Source organism: Pyrus communis, chromosome 15 (assembly GCF_041283825.1).
Source record: "Pyrus communis isolate YQ-2024b chromosome 15, ASM4128382v1, whole genome shotgun sequence".
In the NCBI taxonomy this organism is placed as follows: Eukaryota; Viridiplantae; Streptophyta; class Magnoliopsida; order Rosales; family Rosaceae; genus Pyrus; species Pyrus communis.
In genome coordinates, this window is record NC_142579.1 from 29,877,389 (window position 1) to 29,897,179 (window position 19,791).

The following is a 19,791-nucleotide window of genomic DNA, read 5'->3' on the forward strand; positions in this document are numbered from 1 at the left end:
AAAAAATTCCATGCCAAGTGGCACAATGGTTTTATATCTTCCACGAAGATATTTGGTCTTTGATTAGGTTACAAATACCAGCTCCATTTTTCCCTTTAACGTTAATTTGCAGGAAACCAGCCCTCGTTAATTTGATTGCCTCATTGGATCATATGTGATATTATATATGGTTCACCCCTCTTCCTATATACTTCTTTAATTTTGTGAAATAAATATGAAATCATCTGAGAGAAGAAAATGTGGACCTTTTCTTAATTACCACATATTACAAGATTTTGGAATATTTCCATATTTAGTCCCCAATCCAATGCATGCATGCACTTTTAACTAATCAATGTCAATGGAGATAAATTTTCTATATATATTAATTTGTCTAAAATACAAAAATAGCACCTGTCCAAATCTGCTGATTGGAAATGACAATTTTTAAAAGGGGTATGCTATCCACACATCCCGAATTACTTCTTACACACCCCTTATTAATTTTTATTCGTTGATCTTCTTTAATTCATCCAATCCGATGACCAAAAATTATAAAGGTGTATGAGAAGTAAAATAAGATGTATGGATATCACATCCCTTTTAAAATTGATACAGTTTCCAACTCTTACAATCATCAAGGTCGTTTTTGGATAGCTGAACAAAATGCAGTAGCACTAGCTATAGCCTAGCGTAGGCCAAATTATCGAGGCAAAAGCCAAATTTACACAAATTAATATGTGGTTTGTAGTCCTTATGAGCAACATAAAGTGACCATCTTTGGCCTTTTACTCTGAGGATGTTGACAAATTAGCTGCTAAGGATTAAGAAAATCCCAATCACAATAATTAATTAATATGAGCCCCATAACTTTTTTCTAGTTGTTTAATTTAGATTAGCTAGTGAGTGATGCTTGAAAAAATAGCAATTTTAGGCAGTCGTATTGACTTGTCCTTGTCAAAAGTACAAGAACCCTAATTTCTGGTGTGCTTCCATTACATGCTGGCTGCGCTGTTATTAGTTGGAATCCACTTGGGAATGACAAACACTTTCCTAGCAAAAGAGCTTGACAATTGACATGGTTTCTTGATCATCTACCTATCTAATTCACTAATACGTAGTTGATATAGCAAACTAATTTAGTTTATGGCGATCGGCTGCTAGCAAGTGATTCTGCACTTCTAATGAAATTAGATCGCGCGCGGCAAATTGAAAGTCATCATGACCATAATGTTAAAAATTTACAAAGTACAAGTATCGTGTCCATACAAATATGGAAAATTAGCTAGGTTTTATTTTATTTTATTTTATAGGGAAATATTCTCATTGATTATATAAAAAATTGAAGGTCCGTATCTTGTGTATAGATTTTGTTTGATACTTGTCTCTTGAATGCAGGCTGAAGTCGAACTGGTAGTCGTCATACGGTCAGCAGCTATATTTCACGTTCTCTCTTTTCAGGTTAGGAAGGTCTATCTACCATTTGCAAATCTCATGCTGGCTGTTGCGTTTTTGCACATGGATTCTCACGACCTCGAGGCCCACTTTGTAGTTCTTATACCCCTGTATTTAAATTGTCTTTATTCCATGGCCAAGTTAGTTGATTATAATCTGCACAAATTAGAAACGCGATCTCAACAAGTATATATCTCGACTCCATGTATATACATGTGTAACAAAAATACCTAGCTAGCTTCCGAAGAAAGTTGAGGTTCCACCGTAAAACCAATCGACAATATGGAGAGTTGTCAACTGTTTATTAGTACATGCAAAGTCCTTTCTTTCATCAATGTGAAATTCTTTCTAAAAAACGTCCCATCACGTATAGCGGATTTTCAAAAACAATGGTGAAAAATCCGAAACTAAGGAACACAAACCCATAACAAAAGTGAAGCCACGTATAACTGTAGGCAACACACACAAACACAATTTACAGCTAAGCAAAGAAAAAAGAGAACTTTCATGAAAATGGCTTAGACTAAATTTATTTTAATAAAAAATCATGCTATAACTTTATTTAATGAAAAAAACCTTAAATTTTAATGAAAAAATCTTAAATTTTAATAAAAATGACAAAAAACTTAGATTTTAATGAAAAAGACATAATTTTAACATTAAAAAAAAAGACACGGACCCGCGCACCTCTCACACAAACTGTTTATGAAACTTACAACATTGTTTATGAAACTTAATGGTACAACATTGTTAATGAAACTTACTACACTGTTTATGAAACTTACTGCACTGCTTATGAAACTTACTACATTGTTTATAAAACTTACTACACAACTTATGAAACTTACTACACTGTTTATGAAACTTAACGGTACTACACTGTTTATGAAATTTAACGGTACAATACTATTTATGAAACTTTCTATACTGTTTATGAAACTTAATGATACTACACTGTTTATGAAACTTAACGGTAGATGCTCGTCCCAGATTTTCAAGTTCTTTCACCATAATTCAATAAAAAGATTATAAAATAAAGGGTTCTTTAGATATAGGCCCTTGAAACTCCTATTTTCCAAATAAAAACTCATCTAAATTTAAACATTCAAATAAAATCCAAATTTCAAATAGCCTACCATGTAGACAAATATATGACCAACTATTACAATACAATTACAACTTATGCCATAGAATCCTAATTTGGTCAATAAATGTTATTACTCATCCTAATTATGATGAGCAATTAAATCCATATGGATATTTTACATTTCTTGTATCATAAATATTAACAACATATATAAATTAATTTACCAAATTTAAAAGAGAAAGACAATCTTGTACGGAAAAAATAATATTGTTTGAATTATGCAATTACCTACATACAAATTAATTTACCTACTTATAAAATATTATACTAATAAACCTGCATTTTGAATCATGTAATTACCTACATACAAATATTATACTAATTTACCTACATTTAAATTAATTTACCTACTTATAAAATATTATACTAATTTACCTACATTTAAATTAATTTACCTATTCCAAAAAAAAAAAAAAATTAGTGATATTAGATAATGTTCGAATGTTGTGGGTTTGTGCTTGTAGGCAATTAAATAAACTTTTAATCTAATGCACATAAATCATGTAGGTAAATTAGATCATTTTGAATGTAAACTAGACCCTTTAAATTTTGGTTTGATGTAATAGGTAAATTAGACTATTTTGTAGGTAAGAATTGTGCGGAACATATAGCTTTTGTTTTGTGTATTAGGGATTGGAATATTTGCCGAAGTTGTTTTAGGTTTATTGTTGTGTTGGTAGGTAAATTAACTTATATATGTAATGCACAAAATTATGAAATTAGTATTATTATTTTTCAATAGGCACGTTATAACAATTTGAAAGTTAATACATTGAATATACAATGAATGGCATGAATTATTTTGTAAAACATATAAAATTAATCAAATGGATATAACAAGTAATTGATTCAAAAATCTCATCCAAGTATTAATAGGGGTAGTTTAGGCATTCGAAAAATACACAATTTGAAAAGTCAAACTTAATTAAAGAATTTGTTTAGTTGAAGGCTAGTCAATGGGCTTTATTCAAGAAAACAAAAGGAGATGGGAGTATTAATAGGGGTATTTTAGGCATTCGAAAAATACACAATTTGAAAAGTCAAACTTAATTAAAGAATTTGTTTAGTTGAAGGCTAGCTAGTCAATGGGCTTTATTCAAGAAAACAAAAGGAGATGGGTTTTAGTAGAGGAAAATATAGTTTCAAGGGGTAATATCAAATTTTCAGTAAAATAAATAAAAAACATGATAGAGATCAACATCCACGCCGTTAAAGTCATGCATGGCTAATAGCTCAATACCATCACTAGAAAAATGGGTGATGAGTCCAACGATGTTGTCAATGATGTTGCCCCACCCCTACCCCCAACTATCCCAACCCACACCTAAACGACTCCCTCTTAACCATACTGCCCCAGATGTGCTTCCCCTCTTCAATTTGAAATTTTAATTTTAGAGGAATAAAATATGCTTGGATTATGTCAAAGGGTTATGCAACTAAAGGATTGGATGGGTGCTCTTTGCATGCACCTATAGTTAGGTTTTTTATTTTTATATTTTATTTTTATTTTTTTATTCTTTCTTTCTTTCTTTCTTTTGTCCTTATCATTAAATAAAGTTATAAAATGATTTTTGGTTAAAACTCAATATTTTGAAGCCCTTTTCATTAATTTTCTTAAGAATGAAACCTCCAGCAGCTCATCTCCAGAGTAAAAATTAGGGCAGCTCGTTCTTTGTTAGTTTCTATTTGATTATGTATTATTTTATTTTACATATCGCATTTTAGACATAAATTATGAAGTTTACTATTATGTATATGTATATTTCTTATTAAGTCTCTAGGTTATTTTCTCTATTTAAGTAATGGAAGTGTTATTGACACTTCAAAAATCTCATTCTACACTTCTCACAAGTGTATTTTTCTTTATAAATATAGAAAGTTTGGAGTATAGAATGAGAAATTTGAAGCGCCAATACTAATTCCCTTAAGTAATGTATTTAAGAGTTTATAATGGAGAATTTTAGAATGATTTTACCAAATAGAAATGTATGGTTTCAGTGTTCTATTATGAAATTAATTGACAATGTAAAGAGGAGTTTAAATAAAGGAATACAAGGTCCCTTTGACCGCTTCTAAAAATGAAGGTCAATGGCCATGGTTGCCATGGCCACAGATTTACTTGTCAGACCAATAGCCATAACTCTGGCCAATGGCCAATCTTTGAGGAGAATTAGTAAAATAATTGAAGTGGCCCCTATTAAATTAGCTGTTTACAAACAAATACATACAAATAATTCTTTCTTTCAACGCAGAATTCATACTTTTAACAATTACTATATTTGTTGCTCTTTTAAGCACCAAAGGTTTCTTATTTTATCCATTTATCCTGCGTTGTTGTACTGTGTGATTGTTATGAATTCGAATAAAAAAAGGTTACTATATTGGTTCTTTAATTTCTGTCCTATACTTGTATACAAAACAAAACTTACATATATTAATAGCATTACAGTTGAAGAATTTAGAGCAATATTACTATTATGCTACTCGTATCACATTTTAATACCACATGTTATAGAACACAATGTGTAAACGCCACATTTTTTGTTTTGATTTGCCTTCCGCTTCTATTCTCTTCTTGTTCTTGTAACATCCCATATCGTCTAGGGGAGTGGATCGTATAAGCCTTATATGTATATTCCCATCTCTACCTAGCACGAGGCCTTTTGGGAGCTCATTGGCTTCGGGTTCCATCGAAATTCCGAAGTTAAGCGAGTTCGCGTGAGAGCAATCTTATGATGAGTGACCTATTGGGAAGTTCTTGTATGAGTTTCCAGAAACAAAACTGTGAGGGCGTGGTCGGGGCCCAAAACGGACAATATCGTGCTACGGTGGAGTCGAGCTTAGGATGTGGTGGGGGCCCGGGTCGGGATGTAACAATTTGGTATCAGAGCCGATCCCTGCCCGGAAGTGTGCCGACGAGAACGTCGGGCCCCGAAGGGGGGTGGATTGTAACATCCCACATCTCCCAGGGGAGTGGATCTTATAAGCCTTATATGTATATTCTCATCTCTACCTAGCACGAGGCCTTTTGGGAGCTCATTGACTTTAGGTTCCATCAGAACTCCGAAGTTAAGCGAGTTCGCGCGAGAGCAATCCCATGATGGGTGACCCACTGGGAAGTTCTTGTTTGAGTTCTCAGAAACAAAACCGTGAAGACGTGGCCGGAGCCCAAAGCAGACAATATCATGCTATAATGGAGTCAAGCCGGGGATGTAGTGGGGGTTCGGGTCGAGATGTGATAGTTCTCGATTTCTCTTGGGTTATTTGGTTGGTTTTATTTTATTGAAGTTCCAAACTCTTGGTTTCTTGATTGTCTCGTCATTGTCATGCATGCTGGAGTTCTCAAGCTGCTGTTTTGAAAGAAAGAAAAATGAAAAAAATTGGTGGGGCAAACACTGCAAATGATTAGTCTTGGGTGATGGTCGATCATGAAACTAGCAAACACTGCAAATGATTAGTCTTGGGTGATGGTCGATCATGAAACTAAAGGCGATGCTTGGCTACTACTTATGCTTGGTTTAGTATGAATGTCGACATGCGTCATCTTCAATGCATACGAGCTTGTTTATTTTTTTAAAGCTCACATTAATGGAACTGGCTACAATGTTTACATAGATTTAATATAATCATCATCTAAGGATCATATATAATCTATATGAATATATATATTTAATACAATCACCATCTAGCCGTTGAGATAATAATTATATTAAATATATGTAAATATTGTATCCAAAATTCTATATTAACTGTCCATTTGTAAGTTAGAAATGTCATTGTTATTGGAACATTGCATTGGCGTGGGCATCTACATCATCAAACATCATAGTCATTGATTTCTGCCTTGGCAAACTCACGATGTTGTATACCTCCATGAGTTTGACAGTGTTGAAAAAGTTAGGGCTCGTTTAACGTACTTTTAAAATGACTGAAAACGCTTTTGGTAAAATGAATTTTGAGCTCTAAAGGCACTTTAAGTGTTTTTTTGGAAGAAGCACTTAAATTGTTTTTTTAAGATCCACTTGAACTTTTACTAAGGCTTGATTCTAAAATCATTTTCACCAAAAGCGCTTTTAGTTATATTATGTATTTTCAAACGAGCCCTTAGCAAGTTGGCAAAATGCAGTTTTTTGGTGAGCAAATGGGCCTTGGGCATTCTAAAATGGGCCTATCAAAATGGATAAAATGATTGTAGGCTAGCCAAGATGGCAAACGAGAGCCCACATTTTGGTCAAAATTACACGAACATCCTCAATAGAAAGCTGAAAGCCCAAATGTTAAAACCTCTGAAAGCCCAAATGTTAAAACCTCTGAATGCCAAACGTTCTCTACCATAAGCACGCAGGCCGCTCCGCAGCACAAAGAGAAGCTAAGGACTTGGAGAGTCTCACTCTCTCTTCGGATTTGCATTGGAATCCAGGAGCACGAACGCGAAGGTAAAACCCCTTCAGATTTTGCTCTCCCTGGTTCAATTCACTATCTGTTGATTTTTCTCATGGCTCTGAAGCTTTTGCTTGTTTAGATCTTGCGATTTAGGACTGACCTTTTTGGTGTTTTGCTTTGAATTTTTAATCGGAGCATGAAAATCTATGTGGTTGATATGGGATTTTTGACCCAGATGCAAAGATTTGATTTGTTCTAGCGTATGAAGTTTTCTGCTGATTTAATTTTGTTTTAATCTCGATGATTAGGGTTTAGCTCAGTACCCAATTGTCAATTTTCTGCTTTGAGGCTGATAAAACTTAGGTTTTATGTAAATTTAGAAAAAAAAAAAGAAAAAAAAAGGGGTTTATTGTGCTTGGTGCAAAATGATGAAATTTTTGTTTTGGGTGGTGCTAAGATTACTTATTTTTGGTGAATTGTAGTTATTTTACTTAGTTTAGGGGGGCGATTGACTGATTGTTGTATTGGGTAATTGGTTGTATTGTAACTTAGGATTGATTTGGGGATCAATGGCATCGAAGTTGCGTCAGTTGCAATCTAAGGCTTGTCAAGCAACACAATTTGTGTCCCAACATGGAGGTACCTACTACAAGCAGTTGTTAGAGCAGAACAAGCAGTACATTCAGCACCCACCAACCGTGGAGAAGTGCAACGAGTTGTCCAAGCAATTGTTTTACACTCGACTTGCTAGGTTATACTTCTGAACCTTTTTTGTTTAAGGACTGAATTTAGTTATTACTTGGCTGGCTCTGGTACGAGTTGTAGAGTGAAGACCATTAAAGAAGTCTCATATATGTTGACTGAATGCTCTTCAAGATTTAAGTCTGCTAGTATTTTGTTGCATCCATGTGGACGATATGATCCATTGTATCGCAGTCTTACTTTTGAAAGTTTTAGCACCTTTCTTACTTCCTAAACAGCCTGACCATGGTAACTAAAATGTAAACAGCCTGACCATGGTAACTAAAATGTATGACTACAAATAAGTAAATTGAGTGAAAATTATTGTGTAGACATTATTATCGCGCACAATGATAGGGTAGATGATTTTAGAGACAGTCTTGTCAACATTAGGATCAAAATTTAGAACTTTATGAAGAAAATGTTTACATTTTAATACATGTTTGCGTATTAGATTTCTTTCATTTATCTGCTCTAAGTAGGATTTCTTTTGAGAAGAAAGAAAAGAAAGCAACTTTTTAAAGCTCCGAAATGTGAATTTGATGTTGATGCAGATTTTTTAATCGAAGGAGAAGCATGTAGATTGGGTTACTTGTTTGTATTGCCTCCATTTATTTTTTATTTTTTATAATAAAAATATGTGCTCTGTGAAGAAGCTAAGAAAAGTGCATTGTCTTTGCTCCTATATCTTGTGCTAAAAAGTTTTTATGAAGTTTTCAAGTGCTTAAGAAACTGGATGAGGTCTATGTTGATCCATTCAAGGAACACGGGGACTAGTTGAAGTATCAATTGAGATAATGACAGATCATTTGACCTTTTAAGTTGGAACTTTATTGGTAGGATCTGTACTTCTATTGAGATAATGACAAATTATTTCACCTTTTTAGTTGGAACTTTAGGTGGTCCGCGAAAAAAGTTAGCGAAAAAAATTATTGCTAGAGTTGAGACTAATAGGAATTGTTCATGTTGCATATGGTCTAGCACTGGGTATTCAATTACTGATTTGCTTTCTAGATCCAGGATGTGGTGTGGTACTAGAACTTATTACAATAGTCTGAATGATTTGGATACGTCCTTGAATTACAATCTTTCATGGGAACTCAATGGTTTGATTTTGATTTTCATAAGGGCTCGGCTATATTTGTGCAACTTAGAAACCATCAATTCAGAATGCATCTGATACCGCATCTGATGCCTATTTTCATTCTTTTTCATTGCAACGACATCTTAGTTGTATGACTATAACTGACTCATTTTCCACTACATACAGTATTCCTGGTCGTACTGAGTCATTCTGGAAGGAAGTTGATTATGTCAAGCATTTGTGGAAGAATAGGAAGGAGTTGAAGGTTGAAGATGCTGGAATTGCTGCTTTGTTTGGGCTGGAATGCTTTGCATGGTTTTGTGCCGGTGAGATTGTTGGAAGGGGATTTACTTTCACCGGTTACTATGTCTAAGAGCAACCATAAGGTAAAATGTTTCTAGGGATTGCACGTGTAAGCCTTTCTCGTCATTTGTGGTTGATCTGAACCGCGAGTACTGTACTTGAAATTTTTCGTTTTCCTAGACGAATTTTTGAAGCTGAGAAATCGGTGGGCAAGTTTGACAGCCATAATAATCAAATGTATTTGAAAGTAACTTGAATGGGATGTTGTTCGGTTATCTTTTTTCCGGAATCATGAATGTTGTTCGGTTATCCATCAACAGAGCTTGTATTTCTTGTTGGAATCACTCTGACTTGTTCGACGCTCCCCATCAGGGGGGGCGTCGAACCTCGTTGGCTAGAAAGTAAAGTTGGAAACCAACCATTCTACTTTGGCATTATACTTCTGTTAACTGATTTTCACGTATGGCTATCCTTAATAGTTGTATAATTTTTTCTGGAGCTATTGTTAGTATCCAAAACAGAGCACTCCATTGCTTATAGTCACTTATCATGTGCTCCTCCTTATTATAGAGGTGATTTTTACACATCCCTCTTCATTCTTAATTGTCGGATTGAAAAATTAAACGAAAATAACAGACAAGATTAAACAAGGGTGTGTGAGAAAGCTAAAAAGAATGTGTGGTTATCATTTTTTTATTACAATATTAATGTACCAATTTAATATTGGAAAAAACGTTGTAGCGAGTTCAGAACGAAATTATTGGTCGTTTATTGTATGATTTAGTTTAACCCTCAATACTGTTTTATCACAAAAAAACAAAGGCATGATAATTTATTTTGAAATGTTGATAATATTTGAAGTGCTAATAACACATTAAATTATTAATAAATTATCTCCTCAAAACCAAAATCCAACACAAATCAAAAGCAAATCTAGGAAAGATTTATTATTACAAAAATTATATAATTGATTCATTCTCAATACAAAAAAAAACAAATACGGCAGCGAGGGACCAGCGAAGGGCACTTCTGTAAAATCATTCGACGTCATTCGGCGAATGAGAAACCGACAGATCTGCACACAAGGAAACGACAGAAGTATTACGCGGAAACTTCTCGAGGGGAGAAGCCGCCGAGGGCTTCAATTTCTGGTAAACCCGTTGAGCCCAAAAAGCTAAAACGCGAGCGACAACAATGGCGTCAATGTCTCGAGACGCCGGCCTCCATCGCACGACACAGTTCTCCGCTGCATTCGCCGTCGCTATCTTCTCCCTCGCCGTCGTCGCCCACTGTTCTGACAATAATTCGGAGGTAAAATATCCTCTCTTCCCACAAATTTGGAAAAAGTATTGAGTAAATTGTTTATAAAATGAGGCTTCTGGAATTTTCAGGTGAATTGCAGCCGAATCTGCGTGGCGGAGAACTGTAATTGTAAGCTCAACCTCTCTACTGCCTAGTTAATTTCTCAAAATTCTACTTTTTTTCGGTATTTTAATTTATATTTGATTTTAATTTGTTGTTATTTGTAAACTTAGCGGTTGGGATTCGATACGGGAAGTACTGCGGGGTAGGGTGGACCGGCTGCCCGGGAGAGCAGCCCTGCGATGATCTTGACGCGTGCTGCAAGATTCATGACGATTGTGTTGGCAACAAAGGTAGCAATTTTACTTCATTTTTGTGTTGTTGGAATTTTGGAAGTATAAATTATCATTTTTCTTCGTTGTTGGAATTTTGGAAGTTTAAAAAGTATCATTTTTCTGTGTTGTTGGAATGTGGTTGTTTCAGTTACTTCAGTGATTTGATAAGCTTTGGAAACTTTATTTTTGGATGAATGGGAAATAAAATGTCAAATGTGTTTGGCCTTTTGATGGCAGAAAGAATCGATCTTTCTATTATTCGAATGTAGTGATGAATTGGGATAATTATGATAAAAAAACTATTTGGTTGTTGTTCTGTTGAAATGGTTCTGATTTTATTTTGCCGAAGGATCGTAAAGGATGAACAAAAACCAACATGTACTTGGTTAAATTCTAGGCCTGCTCTGCTATAATGTAAGGCACTTCTTGTACAAAGCAAGTTGGTTTTTGTTTAGCAAGTGATGAGTGAGATAGGGATTAGGGAGAGTGGGAGTATATGTATATCCCAGTGAGCTGCTCTCCCTCGGGAGATTAACTTACACTGAGGAAGGATTCATCCTCATGATGAGTGAGATAGAAACGGCGGGGATATTTCCCTGTGAGAAGGTACTTTAAACTTGGTGCTTAATTGGTGGGTCGATGTGTTGGTTTTGTGCAACCGTGAGTTGGATATATTATAGAGTAGACAGTACAATGCTTGGGCAGTTTGTCGTGAATTATGCACATAATGTTGTTTGTTCTTGGCATTTGGTTCTGGTCTGTATATGGATGATTGTAGTTGAAGGTCCTCTGATTCTAGTAATATGTTGGTTTTATAGGTATGACCAATATAAAATGCCACGAGAAGTTCAAGCGCTGCATAAAGAAAGTACATAAATCTGGGAAGGTTGGATTTGCTAAGCAGTGTCCTTATGATACCGCTGTGCCTACTATGGTACAGGGTATGGATTTGGCTATCTTACTGAGCCAGTTTGGTAACTCAAAGCTTGAACTCTGACTTGTCGAAGAAGAGAGACATTTCCCAGGAATGGAATCATATATAGCACCCCTACCTACAATTTATCTCCAACACCCGTAAAAAGGGGAGTGGAACTCTTTTGATATAAATGAACTAACTATGATCAAGTAAATGGATCCTCAGATACCTGATTTTGTGTTGCGTTACTGACTCTTATTCCTTCGTTTTTACATTTGATTCTTATTCCAGAACTATGTGATTATTGACATGAATTCGACAATTGGTTAGCCCCAAAAATTCTTACTGTGTGTATAATGTACAGGAAGCGAGTTGGATTCGCGCTGATTTTTTCTTTTTGATGATAATGTCGAAGAATGTTATCTTGGTAGGTGTTTAGGTTTATCTTAGAAGCGGAACTAAGCGGAAGCTTGGTCTCCAGGGTCCTTGTTTGCTTACTTTAACTCGGATGATGGTGAGTCTGAGGAAGATCTTCCTAGAAAGATTTCCACCAGCAATGCTCATCTGAATACCTATATTTCTTGAAGCGTCACAGAGAGACCGGGACAATGTTTGATACAACATGCTGCAGGTAAGTTTTTCCGGACGAATGTGAAGTGCCATGAGATGATTAGATTTACTCAGCAGTGTCCTTGTAAGACCCATGCGCCTACTATTTGTATATATGGTAAAACTGATGTTTGAACTCCCGAACTATCATCCTAGTTGAAATTGTACCCCCGAACATTACATAAATTTTGTTAGGTTAGATGTTAGATTAGTCACTAACGGGGTTCGAACTCACGTCATCATATAAGGGCTCAACTCTTTTTCACCATTGTGGTAAATGACCACTTGCCAATTTGTTGTTAATTAAGAATATTATTAGTTTCAAAATTTTTAAGTTTGGAATTTAGTAAAGATATATATTAGTTCATGTGTTCTATTTTTAGGAAAAGGATCCGGCGTATTTTTAGGAAATGGATCCTCGCCAGATCCTTTTCCTGAAAATCCTAGGAATTCCATGATCGTGACAGTTTATCGTACATCGTGCGATCAAAAATAATTTTAAAATTTAAATTTAAATTTAAATATAAATAGTACTTAATAAAAATTGATTACAAGATGAACGATGAACGGTTATGATCACATGATTCCTAAAAAAAAGAATCCGGTTTTTATTGGTTGGTCCAATGCGACTAATTTCAGTTTGACGGAAATGCGGATGGAGTCCAACAGTGGAGGTAAATTTTCTACTTTTCAAAAGTTTAGGTCCTTAATTTATAAAAGTAATAATTAGGAAGTCAATTTCGATTAAAGTAAACAGTTTATGCGAAGAAAGTTGGCGCCCACGTGAAAGCACACAAGTAACAACTTTTGCTGGCATTAATTATATCTGGCTACCATTCTAAACTTATCCACGCCGCTTGGTGAATGAATGCTTTGCTCACAAGTTGGCTCTATTGCATGACAAGTCAAACCGGCGTTTGTCGGGAGATTCTTGGTTGTCTCGAAAATATATTGATCTTTCTATATTTCTCATCACGTAATCAAGTTATGTGACAAATTATGTAACTAGAACTAAGGGGAGAGTCATCGTAGGCTGTAATCTCCTGAATTCTTGATGCTTGAATTGCTCCTCAACTCATATGAAAGAGTTGCATAAAAAAGTTTCGATTACACCGTATGCGTCTCTCACATTAACTGTATCATGTAGTAGCACATGTCCTCACGTGAGCTTATATGTGAGAGACATGTAAGTAACGATAACGGGTGTAGGCTAAAACAAAAAATAACTCATACGAGGCTATGAAATGACAACAACGCCATAATAAGTAACAAAATACTCAAATTGACAGCCATCATCATGAGAGAGGATCCTCGTTAGATCCTCTTCGTGAAGATTTTAGAAATCCTCAAATCACATTCGTTCATAATACATCGTGCAGTCGAAAATCATTATACATTTTTTTATTTAAAATTGAAAATAAACAGTACTAAACAAAAACTGACCGTATAATGTACGATGAATGGATGTGATTGGAGAATTCTCTGGATCCTCACACAAAAAATTCGGCAAGAATTTTCACAAAGAAGATCCGACGAGGATCTTCATCCTCATCATCACCCACTGGCATGGTTGCGGTCATCATCACATACAATGACGGCTTTGGGCATATGCAATGGACGACAACATCAAATTTAACTATACACAAAATTAAATAAAAATAAAATTCTCTCGTTTCGATGCGTTATTTTAGAATTCCTTTATTAATCTCAAGTTTAGTCATTCAAACGCTGTGTAAGAGTTCCTCTGATTCCTTCTCCAAAAAAATTCCAATTTGTAATAATATTGTCACACGCTTCCCTGAATCAAAACGCCAACTAGATTTCTTACGCTCTCAGAAAAATTCAGGAAAAAAAAAAAATTAAATTCGTATAAGTTTCGCGATTTCGGAGCTTTCGGTTTTGAAGATTCCCAATTTGAATTCACCATGCTTCACAAGAGCTTCAAGCCTGCCAAATGGTAATTTTTCTCCTTATTTTTTTGTAATTTTCAACGACCTGTTTGGTTTCCGAGAATCCTAGGGGAAGAGAAGGGAAAATTGGAACAGGGTTCTGTAATTACGTGATGAATTTGCGCGGGTTGACTCAGCTACTGTGGAATTTTGAGTTTTTATCATCGAAAATTAAGTAAGTATGGGAATTTTTATTGTTGTATTGATGGATTTTGGCGGGTTTTTGGTGCAGCAAAACGGCATTAAAGCTTGCGGTTTCACGGATAAAGCTATTGAAGAACAAGAAGGATGCACAAGTGAAGCAGATGAGGAGGGAATTGGCCCAGTTGCTTGAGACTAGTCAGGACCGGACTGCTAGAATTCGGGTTTGTCTTGATCATCATATCTAATTGCAATTGAACCTTTGTTTTTTTTTCGGTTTTTCTCTACTTGAGATTTTAAATTCAACGTTTTGGTCTTGTATGGTAGAGTATGCTTCTTGGTGGATTTGATCCTATTGGCTTTGACAATATTTGTACTAACGATGAATAGATTTCGAGTTCAAAGCAATTGGATTTTGCATTGTTCACTAGTTTGTTTAATTTGGAGGACCTGTTATGAATATTGCATTTTAGGAAGGTAATGATATGTTTTGTTTTCCGATTATGTTGGTTGAAATGGATTTAATGGGCGAGCATACGCAGTTTTGCAAAATTTTGAAGTGTGGTGGGGCACTCGTGAAAGGCCAGGAAATGAATTAGAAAACTGAACTTCTTGCCCTGGCTGTTTGTATTTGATGTCTGATTATAGTAGCAGACTCTACTTTTGTTGAATTTCCAGTGTGCTAACATACATTTTTTTGCTGACTTTTACGCGAATCCTATATCTCAGGTTGAACATGTGGTCAGAGAAGAGAAGATAAAGGCAGCATTCGAACTTATCGAGATATATTGCGAACTTATTGCTGCACGCTTGCCTATGATTGAGTCGCAAAAGTATGTAAATCCATTAATTCTTGAATGGTTTTGGCATCTTTTATTCATTCATATGCTCTTATGCTTAAACTAAGCTGTATTTTGTTGTGCATCAGTTACATGGTCTGTTGTCAGTGCTTCCCTTAACATTGTGTATTTTACTATTTTATGATAGGTTCATAGCTTATTCATGAATCTAGTACTATTAGAGTTCTTGCAACTAAGGATTTGTTTTATATTTTTACAGAAACTGCCCCATTGATCTGAAGGAAGCAATTGCAAGTGTAGTATTTGCATCTCCAAGATGCGCAGACATACCAGAACTCATGGATATTCGCAAGCATTTCACATCTAAATATGGGAAGGAGTTTATCTCTAACGCTGTTGAATTGCGCCCGGATTGTGGCGTAAGTCGCATGGTATGTACCTTGTGCAATTTCCTGGATAATTTTAAAGGTTCTTTATATTCATAGCATAGGAGAAACAACTATTTTTTATCGGGCCAATTACAGAATGTTGATGAACTTGTCAAAACTAAAGTCAGCACCGAGTAGATTAGTTTTATTGATCTTTTTATTTATTAATTAATATTATCGTGTCAGTTAGTGGAGAAGTTATCTACCAAATCACCCGATGGCCCTGCCAAGATGAAAATCTTGGCTGCAATTGCAGAGGAACATAATGTGAAATGGGATCCTGAATCCTTTGAAGAGAAAGAGTCCAAGCCTCCAGAGGACTTGCTGGTAAGATTTGTTCCCCTCTAGCCTGGTCCATTCATTGCTTGAGAATACATAGATATCATAAAACTAGAGTTTCACTTTAGTCGCATTACATTTCATTGTTTAAGACACATCCATTTATCGCTATACTTTTTGACATTTGAGCAGAATGGGCCAAATACTTTTGCTAGAATTCCTGAGGAACCTCCTCGTGGCCCACCTCCTCCTAATCATGATGTCAAGGCGCCTTCTAGTGTTCAGGCTCCACCTCAAAATTATGGGAATTATGGTCCACCCACGAACTTTAACCAGCAGAATGCAAGATCTGCACCTCACTTCCAGGATTCTGCTTCTTCAAATGTTTCTTCCAACAAAGCAACGACATCTGGCTCATTTCATTCAGAAGTGAGATCTTCAGGTACATCAATAATCATTGGAAGATGGTGGTTTAATAAGTTTATTATTTACGAGTGGTATTTTTATTTTCTCCTGTTTCATTCATTCTTAATTTGACATTCCCACGCAGGAAATCAAAATGATGGGATGGAAAATAGACATTCGTCTCCTGGGGATGGAAATTCTTCTTCACCGGGTAGGCAGAGTTGGAACATGCATTTTAAGGATGCTGCTTCTGCAGCTCAGGCAGCTGCTGAATCAGCAGAAATGGCAGGCATGGCTGCCAGAGCAGCTGCTGAACTTTCAAGAAAACACTCTTCAGAATCATGGGATAAATTTAGCCAGTCAGCTCCCTTGGCATCTAATAGAACATCCACAAATGATCCTTCAGTGAATAGTCACCAAATGCAAGATCGACATCCTGATGAAGTGTCAGATCGATATCCTCAAAAGAAGTCATCTGAACCCGAGAAGCATGACTTTGTAAGTGAAGTGAGTACGACAAGACAGTCCAGCAACACTAACGTGTATGCAAGTGAGGTGCAAACTGGAATGAAACCTGATAAAACTTCTTATTTGGGTAATATGAGATCAGAAGAGAAATCAAGTAGACCTTCCCGATCCAATCCTATAGGTAAATTGAGTGTGAAGAGACAGTCGAGCAACACTGGTGTGGAGTATGGGAGTGAGATGCAAACTGGAAACAAACCTGATAATGTTGCTTATTTTGGTGATATGAGATCTGAAGAGAAATCTAGTTGGCCTTCCTCCCGATCTAATTCGAGCATTGGCAGTGATGATCAGGAAGATGTTTTAAGACGGAGTGACGATATTTCTTATTTGGGAAATAAGAGGGGTGGAGAACAATCTGTCTGGTCTTCCTCTCATTCTCATGCAAGAAATTTTAGTAATGATCATGAAAGTGTTTCAAATGGCCGTGATGAGGATTCTTTTGTTAACGATGTTAATATCTTCGAAGGCACAAAGGAAATAAGTTCTGATGGAAATGCTCCTTTGGTTTTTGATGAATCTGGTTCGGACGATGATAAATGTAAATTTGATGTGGAGGACTACAAGGACCAAGAACCCAGTTTGGTTTTTCCTTCTCCTGATAGAAACTCATTTTCTCCTTCAGCTAGTTTGGATCCTTGGAGCTCTAAACAACAGACGTATGAAGTACAATTTAATTCCAGTTCACAACTAAGTTCCTCATCGGTGAAGCACTCCCCTCCTGTTTTTTCAGAAAATCCAACAGGTTCCATGGACTCTTCACAACCAAATGACTTGTTGCCTGTTGCTTTTGATGCGTCAGATGGCCCAAGTTCAGACAGTGAAGAGGAGGTAGACAAGCTTGCCAAGAGCACAGTTTCTAAATTTTCCCCTGTGCAGAGCCAAAGTGCAAGTCGTAGGTCATTTGTATCTTCATCCTCGGAGGAGACAAATGTGGGTTCTAACAGAAAGCCAGGGTTGCTGCTTTCATCCCATAATTGGGACTCAACTGAAGCAGATCCCGAGAGAAGTCAAGGAGTCAAAAATAGAATCGTCCCCGAGGAAAGGTATGATTTTGATGAATTGCCTACTGGTCAGCCATCTGTAAGGCTAAGGAAATCTGGAATAGATTCAAATGCCAGGGACGATTTTCAAACGACACATTTGCGTCAAACTATGAAAGATAGTGAGGTTTCAGATGGATGTAGTTGTGTAAGTGACACTGACAATGAGCTGAGCTTAGGGATGTTGACAGGTGGGCTGCGAAATAAGGGTTTAAGGCATCCACCGTATACGAAGAAACTACCAGGAAACTTATTGTCTGTCAAACAAGATACTGAAGATACCAAGGTTGAGCAACCTTCCTTCTTTCCATCAGTCAGGACTTCTGTTGTCTCTGAAAGGGAGCAAGGGAGCAACAAACTGATAAAGGAACGGAGCACGAGAACCCCCGTCTCATATGTGGTTTCTGATGATGATTCTTCTGAGGATGAATTGTCACACGGAACTGCTAGAAGTAGCCAAGACTCATTCAATAAAAAATTGGGATCCGAAGTAAAGGCAAGCTCCAAATCCACGTTTTCTTTCTTTGATTCAGAGGATAGTGAACCGGAGGAAGATCTTCTTACAAAGATTTCCACCAGCAATGCTCGTCCAAATGCTAGACTGTCTAGAAGAACACAGCCGTCTTCTTCAAATTCTGTTAGAAGCTCTAGCTCAAAGACAACAATTGTGTCTGACGTGTCAGGGACTTCAGAGTATGGAAAACCCTCTTCAAGGAGTTCATATGACACTGAAACTGTACTAAAGCCCTCGTCCCAGATCAAGAGCCCAAAGCAGGAGTGGAATATACCTGTAGAACAAGTTGCTCCTAAACCAGTACGAGAATCCAAGAGGACATCGCCTGTAGAGACTTCAAATTCAAACAGAAACTCCATTTCAAGGAGTTCCGATGCCACTGAAACTTTACCAAAGTCCTTGTCCCAGACGAAGAGCTCAGATCGTCCAGGAAGTCAGGAGTGGCATAAACCGGTAGAACAAGCAGCTCCTAAACCAATGCCAGAGTCCAAGAGATCCTCACTTGTGGAGACTTCAAAGTCATATGGAAACCCCTCGTCAAGAAGCTCCTATGCCGCTGAAAGTCTACCAAAGCCCTCCTCGCAGACCAGGAGCTCAGAGCGTCCAGGAAGTCAGGAGTGGCATAGACCAGCAGAACAAGCAGCTCCTAAACCAATTCGAGAATCCAAGAGTCCTTCACCTGAAGATGTAGAGACTTCTAAGTCATATGGAAACCCTTCTTCAAGAAGTGCATATGCTTCTGAGACCCTACCAAATCCCTCGTCACAGACCAAGAGTTCAGAGCGCCCAGGAAGACAGGTAGAACAAGCAGCGCCTAAACCAGTTTCGGAATCCAAAAGGGCCCTCCTCCCATGTAGAGACCTCAAAGCCATTTGCAAGGGAGCAATCATCTGAAAATTCTCGAAAGATCGAAACATCAAAGTCCTCAGGTTCTACAGAGAGTCCACCAAAGGAGAAAGTTTCTCATGTTCACCCAAAGCTTCCCGACTCTGATGACATAATCGCCAGGTTTATGGCTCTCCGGCAGAATCGACAGTAAACATAGTTATTACCACATACGTATATAGGATACATTTTCATGTGATTATATCAGGGTTTGGTATTCTTTGATATGCTTGAATTTTGTGTGATCGTCAAGTAAAGCGTTGATAGCTGTATCGTTACTTCGCGTCGAAATTGAGTCTTATATTTTCCAGACCATTGCAAATATGATGAGATTACATTTGTTAAAGAGTTCTGTAATAAAATACATATAGGTTTTGTCCCCTAATTTTCTGAAGTTGGAGACGAGAATTGAATATAATATCTTGTTAATTTGTGAATTTCGGTTATAATATGTTTTTCAAACTCGGGTTCAAAGAGGTGGGCACAATGCCTGAGTGGTTTGATTTACAATGGCAGTTCAATAGATTGGTATTATACTCATGAATAAATTGATTTTACACTCAAAATT

At 36.6% G+C, this 19,791-nt stretch overlaps 2 protein-coding genes and 1 pseudogene across 3 annotated transcripts; all 3 read left to right on the plus strand.

The window, feature by feature from the left end:
• Positions 1-6,884: 6,884 nt before the first annotated feature.
• Positions 6,885-9,381, plus strand: LOC137748967 (uncharacterized). The gene is made up of 3 exons (XM_068489155.2): positions 6,885-7,017; positions 7,517-7,715; positions 8,976-9,381. Exons 2-3 carry the CDS (start codon positions 7,534-7,536, stop codon positions 9,160-9,162), a joined length of 369 nt encoding a protein of 122 aa, XP_068345256.1. The 5' UTR covers positions 6,885-7,017; positions 7,517-7,533; the 3' UTR covers positions 9,163-9,381.
• An 817-nt stretch (positions 9,382-10,198) lies between these two features.
• LOC137747517 (putative phospholipase A2 homolog 1) lies at positions 10,199-11,984 on the plus strand. The gene is made up of 4 exons (XM_068487646.2): positions 10,199-10,403; positions 10,484-10,523; positions 10,628-10,747; positions 11,548-11,984. Exons 1-4 carry the CDS (start codon positions 10,287-10,289, stop codon positions 11,724-11,726), a joined length of 456 nt encoding a protein of 151 aa, XP_068343747.1. The 5' UTR covers positions 10,199-10,286; the 3' UTR covers positions 11,727-11,984.
• A 1,954-nt stretch (positions 11,985-13,938) lies between these two features.
• Positions 13,939-19,608, plus strand: LOC137748833 (uncharacterized; annotated as a pseudogene). The gene is made up of 7 exons (XR_015957351.1): positions 13,939-14,211; positions 14,436-14,568; positions 15,074-15,177; positions 15,404-15,575; positions 15,759-15,899; positions 16,044-16,293; positions 16,402-19,608. The product of XR_015957351.1 is annotated as an uncharacterized LOC137748833 (transcript).
• Positions 19,609-19,791: the final 183 nt, after the last annotated feature.